This window comes from Ooceraea biroi, chromosome 9 (genome assembly GCF_003672135.1).
Source record: "Ooceraea biroi isolate clonal line C1 chromosome 9, Obir_v5.4, whole genome shotgun sequence".
Classification (NCBI taxonomy): Eukaryota; Metazoa; Arthropoda; class Insecta; order Hymenoptera; family Formicidae; genus Ooceraea; species Ooceraea biroi.
The window spans coordinates 5,319,330-5,326,240 of NC_039514.1; the positions used below are offsets into that span (position 1 = coordinate 5,319,330).

At 58.3% G+C, this 6,911-nt stretch overlaps 2 protein-coding genes across 2 annotated transcripts; both read left to right on the forward strand.

The window, feature by feature from the left end:
• Window positions 1-316: 316 nt before the first annotated feature.
• Window positions 317-2,318, forward strand: LOC105275209. Its single transcript, XM_026972625.1, has 4 exons — window positions 317-889; window positions 948-1,231; window positions 1,308-1,726; window positions 1,882-2,318. The coding sequence occupies exons 1-4, from the start codon at window positions 317-319 to the stop codon at window positions 2,316-2,318; spliced, it is 1,713 nt and encodes a 570-aa protein (XP_026828426.1).
• A 1,066-nt stretch (window positions 2,319-3,384) lies between these two features.
• LOC109610716 lies at window positions 3,385-3,963 on the forward strand. The gene has a single exon (XM_020030313.2). It carries the CDS (start codon window positions 3,385-3,387, stop codon window positions 3,961-3,963), a length of 579 nt encoding a protein of 192 aa, XP_019885872.2.
• Window positions 3,964-6,911: the final 2,948 nt, after the last annotated feature.

Sequence of the window (6,911 nt, forward strand, 5' to 3'; positions counted from 1 at the left end):
CGGACGAGGCTCCTCCCCCGGTAGAGAGGGAGGAGAGTGGTCGCAGGTCGTCGGGCGCAAGGCGGCGCAGGTGGCCCGGAAGAAGGCGCGTGCAGCGGCCCAACCGACCCCCACAGGCGGCGGGTCCCAAACACGCCCAAGGGGCACAGGGACCCAGCCGCAGGGGTGAGGGGGCAAAAAAGGGGAAACTCCTTCCCCCCTTCAACCCCCAGCGAAGGCGCCCGCAAAGGCGCCCGCGAAAGCGCGGAAGCCTCCGGGGTCGGCAGCCATCGTGCTGAACGGCCCCAAGGAGGAAATAACGGCGGCGCTCTCGAGGATGAAGTCCGCAATTAAATTGGCGGACGTCGGAATCGAGAGCGTCCGCATCAAAAGGGCCATCACGGGGGCCACCATCGTCGAGGTCCCCGGCCCGGAGGCGCAATGGAAGGCGGATGCCCTGTCGGGCCGTATCACAACGGCCCTACAGGACATGAAAGTCACCGTAGCCCGCCCCATAAAAAAGGCGGAGCTGCGTGTGAAGGGCCTGGAGGACTCCTTTACCCTTACGGAGGTAAGGGAGTCCTTGGCGCGAGTAGGCGGCTGCCCTCCGGAAGCGATCGATCTGGGCCCCATTAAAACGGGCCCAGATGGCATGGGGGTGGTCTGGGCCCGCTGCCTTGCGGCCGCTACACACAAAGCGGCGGCCCTGGGCAGGGTCCAGATAGGCTGGACACGCGTAGGGTGGCGCTGTTGGAACCACGCCCCCTCCAGTGCTACAAATGCCTGGAGGTGGGTCACGTCCGGCAGCGCTGCCCCAACGAGGCAGATCGCGGTGACCGGTGCTACAGACGTGGCGAACCCGGTCACCGCGCTCGTGATTGCCCCGCCAAGGCCCCCAATTGCCCACTATGTGCGGACTTGGGGCGGCCGACGGCGCACCGCCTAGGAGGCCCCTCCTGTGCCCGCAGCAAAAAGCGGGTCAAGAGGGGCGGACGGGCGGGCTGGGAAAGGAGGCGGCGCCTGACAAAGCACCGCCTCCTCCACGACCACCCCTCCCTGCCGGAGCAGGAGAGGCGGTCACGGAGGATGCAGGGAGGCAACCAGCCCCCACCAACGAGGACAGTGGTCACGGGGGGAGTGCCGAGGAGGGGCACCCGGCACCTCCCCCCACCGATGGAAATGGAGAAGGGGCGGGAGTAAACCCGCCCCCACCGAAGGACGGGGAGACCCTGGAGGAGGTCGAAATGGTTGAGTAACAAAACGACCCAGCACCTCCTCCAGGCAAACCTGAACCACGCACGACAGGCGCAAGATTTGTTCGTCCACAGCCTGTCGGGGCGTGGTTCCGGGCTGGGGATCGCGTCGGAGCCCTATCGAGTGCCCAGGGAACATCCCAATTGGGCAAGCGATAGAGGGGGCTCCGTCGCGATCCACAGGTCTCCCATCGGCGGGTCCCCTCCCATGACCACATTGGAGTCTGGGAGGGGATATGTGGCCGTCGAATTCGCTGGCATCGCCGTGGTTGGCTGCTATGTATCGCCTAACTGGGGTCTCGCCCAATTTGGCGGATTCCTGGCGGAGGTGGGGGGCTGCGTTGGACGCTGCGCCCCCCGCCCCGTCCTGGTCGCGGGGGACTTCAACGCAAAGTCACGCGTTTGGGGTTCCCCGCGATCACACGCCAGGGGCGAAACCCTGGTAGACTGGGCGGCCTCTCTGGGCCTGTGTATACTGAACACAGGCTCAGAGGGTACCTGCGTGCGGCAAAGGGGGGAGTCAATTGTGGATTTGACTCTCGCTTCCCCCCCAGCCGCGCGCATGGTATCGGGGTGGAGAGTGGAGACGGGGTCGGAGACGTTGTCCGACCATGCGTACGTCTCCATGACCCTGTGTCTCCACCCCAAGGGACGGCACCCACCCAGGGCCGCCCAGGCAGCCGACCACGACGATGGCAGCGAAGGAAGTTGGACGGGGACAGGCTGATCGCCAGTCTCCTCGCGGCAACGTGGGCCGAACATGGGCCCACGGATGATGTGGAGGAGGAGGCCGTCTGGCTGCGGGACATAATGACGGACGCGTGTGACGTGTCCATGCCCCGAGCCGGAGGGCCTCCTAACCGGCGGGCGGCGTACTGGTGGACGGAGGAGATCGCCGAATTACGGCGAGCCTCCGTCCACGCCAGAAGGCGCTTCCTGCGCGCCCGCCGGCCAGGGAATGCCACGAGGATAGACGACGCCTATGGAGTCTACCGCCAAAAGCAGGACTCCATGAGGCGGGCGATCGCCACTTCCAAGGAGGGGGCCTGGGAGGAATTCCTCCGGGGAGTAGACGGGGACCCCTGAGGGCGCCCATACAAGATGGTCACAGGCAAACTTCGCCCGTGGGCGCCCCCCATTACGGAGTCCCTGTCTCCCCAAGAGCGGGAGAGGGTCATAGATGCCCTCTTTCCGCCAGGAGAGGGCGTCGACCCTCTGGCACCTCGGCAGTTTGTTGACGCCGAGATGCCCGAGGTCTCCCTGGAGGAGATTGCCCGGGCCCGGAAGCGCCTAGGAGGCAATAAGGCCCCCGGCCCTGACGGGATTCCGGGCAATGCGTGGGCCCAGGCCTTGGAGGTCCCTGTACCTGAGGCAGGTCTTCACGAGCTGCCCCAGGCAGGGTAGGTTCCCCCCATCCTGGAAGAAGGCCAAGCTGGTCCTTCTTTCTAAAACCGGGAAGCCCGCAGGATCGCCTTCGGCGTTCCGACCGGTGTGCTTGCTGGACGAGGTGGGGAAAATGTTCGAGAGAGTGGTGGTTTCCCGCCTCGTCCAGCACATGTCCCGGAAGTGTCCGGGACTATGTGAGGGGCAGTACGGATTCCGTGAGGGCCGTTCAACGGTGGACGCCATCAAGGACGTTCGGGCCCTCACGGAGGCAGTTACCGCGGCTGGGGAGGGAGTGTCGGTGGCGGTGTCTTTAGACATCGCCAACGCCTTTAACTCCCTCAGTTGGCCGGCCGTGGTGGAGGCGCTGGAGTATCAGCGCCTCCCTGCCTATCTCGAGGCGACGGTCCTGGACTACTTCCGGGACCGTCGGCTGGTGTACACCGGTCGGAGCGGCGAAGAGATCATCAGATCTCAGTCGCGCGGTGTCCCACAGGGGTCGGTAGTTGGGCCGACCGTGTGGGACATCGCATTCGACAAGATCCTGCGGGCTCCCCTGCCCCCACGCTGCCAATGCTTTGCATACGCCGATGACGTGCTGTTGGTGGCGTGGGGGCCAGGATAGGGGGATGCGGTGAGAGCCGCGGAGGATGGAGTGGCCTGCGTGGCCCGAGCTGTGCGCGCCCTAGGGCTGGAAGTGGCGCCCCACAGGTCCGAGGCCGTCTTTTTTCACAACGGCCTCCGTGGGGCCCCACCTCCAGCACAAGTGATGGTGGGGAACGTGCCCGTCCCAGTGGGGCCAAAGATAAAGTATCTGGGCCTCACACTGGATGGCCAGTGGTCGTTCGAGGACCACTTTGTGGAATTGGCCCCCAGATTGGAGCGTGGGGCGGCAGCCATAAGTCGTCTCATGCCCAATCTCGAGGGCCCACAAGTGATGGCTCGTCGCCTCTATGCGGGGGCGGTCCGATCGGTGCCCCTTTACGGGGCACCGGTGTGGGCGAGCGACCTGGAGGCCACCCGCCGCGCCAAGTTAGTGGTGCGCCGCTTCGAGCGGAGGGTGGCAACCAGAGTCGCTCGCCTTTACCGGACCGTCTCCCATAGGGCGGCGACGGCTCTCGCGGGGCTGGCCCCCATTGCCCTCCTGGCGTCCGCGTACGCAGACGCGTACGAGCGGGCGCGGAGGGCAAAGGATCAGGGGGTTCGGCTGACCGCGAGAGCCAAGGAGGTCCTCGGGCGACAGGCTCGGCAAACGGCGCTGCAAGCATGGCAGCGCCAACTCTCCGATCCAAATGACACATCGGGTCGGAGAGTAGCCGAGGCCATCCACCCCTGTCTGGCGAAGTAGCTGGACAGGAGATGGGGCGGAATCACGTTCCGGATGAGCCAGGTACTCACCGGACATGGTTGTTTCGGTGAGTACCTGTGCAGGATAGGGCGCGAGCCCTGGCCACACTGCCACCACTGTTGCGCAGACCAGAACACGGCGCAGCACACGCTGGAACATTGTCCAGCGTGGGCGGACGAGCGCCGTGTCCTGGTCCATCATATTGGACGGGACCTCTCGCTGCCGGCGGTCATGAGTTCGATCACCGAGAGCGAGAGGTCATGGAAGGAGGCGGCCGAACGCCTTCGGGAACCCGAGCGTCCCGGAGGATTGCGGCGCCGCGGGGGAAGGGGGTGACCGTTGTCTCGGACAACGGCCCCCCGGGGAGGGGACCTGGTTGGGCGACAGGGTGCCTTTATCGAAGCACCCTAGGGGGTGAGACTGTGGGGACCGCAGTTGAACCCCCCCTCGTGTCGGCGGGGCATTTGCCCGGACGCGGGGGGTCGCTCAACCAGGTCGGCGCGTTCGGATGCGTTCGCGTACAACGGGTCATGGGCGGAGGCAGAGGGCCGGCGGGGTATTTGCCCGGGCACTTGCCCGGGTTTCCATCGTCGCGGGGCCCCTCTCCGAGGGTCCCTGCGTCCTCCGCACATGACGTGGGGAAGGAAGGGCGGGTGTTGAGTTGGGATCCTCAACACCTGTCCAAAAAACCACTCCCCCTATGGTGGGTGGTCTCCTTGGAGCGATGGTGTGCCTCGCTCCTCGGAGGGGGACGGGCCTGCTATTAGCGGGCAGCGTTGGCTGTGGCACTGAGGCCGTCATACCAGGTGGAGAGGGGCCCGGAAGAATGCTGGCGGCGTGCCCGGGTCTCACGTCTGACACCAGGGCTGGCATACGAAGGGTGGTTTAGTGAGTAAGAGTCTCACACTCCCCTCGCTCCCCCGCCCAAGGGGTAGCGAGGGGGCCCATGACGGGTTCTCCTCCTTTAAAAAAAAAAGGTTAGGTTGGAGTCTGGTCGAGTGTCTTGAGGAGTAAGGACGTGCTTTCGTGCCGCTCCGTGCCTTCAGGCTTATTCGGGTGTTCTTTTACCATTTGCAGTCTTAATATTGTGAGTTTCTTATAGTTTCGCACGTGCTCTTCCCGAATCTCGTGGAGTTTTGCAGGAATTCCGGCGGATTTCCGAGATATTCGTGGATTTTTTGTTGAGATGTTCGCGGCGGCCATCTTAGGTTAGCTTGCTCGACACCGCGGTCGGATATCCCGCGTTTTCGGGTATCGCGAGTGTTTTTCGTGTGCGCGACGTGACTTTTCGGCTTTCCTGACGGCTTTGGGACACTCCGGTGCCCAAGAGACATTCCAGGAAGTCGTTTTTCCTGTGGACGTTCGTGCCATGCTGTCTCGTGACAATTAACGGTTACTCGCCACATCGTTGCTTTCCCGGATAATTCCGCGTGTTTGGACGGTTCCGGGAGTGTTGTGACGTATTTGTCGGGATTGTTGGATGTGCACCTCGCCGTCTTCGCCGGGATTTCGCGTGGTTTCACATTACTTTGGCTTGCGGCGGTCGCCGGGTTTTGGCGGGCATCGGGCGTTCGGCGGAAAGCAGCCGGCCATTTTGTAAGGTAGGACTTGAAGCTTTCGTATTGTTTCAAAGAGTTCGTATTGTTGCGTTTGTCCAGATTTGGATAAGATCGAATTCTGGTCTAGGGATTTTTCCCTAGATTAGTGTTTTTGCGTTTTTTGTCGGTTATCCGTATTATTTTTCGGGTTTTTAAGTCAGTCGTGTATTTTTCTCGGCCGAGAGAATTTTTCCAAAGTCTAGTAACCTTGGATTTTGGCGCGGTTTAGTCACAGTATAAGTATATACAGTAGCGACAGTGCTAGCAAATCAGCGAATTGATTTCCTTCTGCGCATGCGTTGGCTGCACAGCTAATAATATGGCGGACTGTCATACATGTGTTCATACATTATTGATATTACATTGACAACATGAGTGCAAGGGGTGGCAATTCTTGTGCGTTTGCTTCATGTAAAAATAGTAGCAGAGAAACAAAACTTATAAGCTTTTTCCGATTTCCAAAGAATGAAAAGTACGTTAAGGTTACGCTACAAATCATCCCAGATAACAAGGTGACGTCTTAATGACGTCTAATAACGTCTTAATAACGTCATTTGACGTCACCTTGCTACTTGGGATGAATCACAAAATATATACATAATAATATTTAGAGATCTTAAGAGCTTTTAAATAATTAGTTGTAATTATTGTGGTTCTTCATTATATTCTTCATTATGTTCTTCATTATATTCTTAGTATGAGATATATGAAATTCTGCACTTCTTTAATTATATGAATAAGTATGAATAAAAACCGTTTTAGAAGTAAGCTTTGGGTAGAAGTTTGTGGACGTCAGGATTTAATAAACAAAACATCTGAGCAACTATATAAAAACTATCGTGCTATGCTTTGCATTTTTCACAAGAAATGTTCTTGAATGATCTACGAAACCGGCTTCAATCAAATGCTGTTCCTGTAAGAGAGCATAATATACAAAAACAGGAAGCTACTTCAAGCAATGCAATACCTCAATCAAATTATCAAGAACCATTAGAAGTAGGCAAGTTAGTGAATAAAGCGTTACTAGTATCATTATTATTGTATAATATTTTCTCTTTACATCCTTTCTCTCCTCCCCCCGCTTCACACACACACCCCTTTCTTACCTATATTTATTCCAATCGTTATCATTTATGGTATAAAAAGTAATTTTACGTTTGTTTTAATGTGTTTTTGAAAGGTTCAGACATTCCCTTGCTGGATTATTTAGAAGCTAGCACTTCAAGTTATGTTGCAAATACAGAAATACAAAACGAAAGAGGTAAATTGTATTAAATAGAAAGTATGATCATGAACTTGCATACAATGTTATATTTATTTGCAAATGCAAAATTAACAATGATTGCAGAG

Coding starts and splice junctions, on each gene's coding strand:
- LOC109610716 (XM_020030313.2), top strand. CDS start 3,385: ATGGTGGGGAACGTGCCCGTCCCAGTGGGGCCAAAGATAAAGTATCTG.
- LOC105275209 (XM_026972625.1), top strand. CDS start 317: ATGAAGTCCGCAATTAAATTGGCGGACGTCGGAATCGAGAGCGTCCGC. Junction 1,232..1,307: donor GAGGAGGTCGAAATGGTTGA/GTAACAAAACGA, acceptor GTTCGTCCACAG/CCTGTCGGGGCGTGGTTCCG. Junction 1,727..1,881: donor ACTGAACACAGGCTCAGAGG/GTACCTGCGTGC, acceptor CTCCACCCCAAG/GGACGGCACCCACCCAGGGC.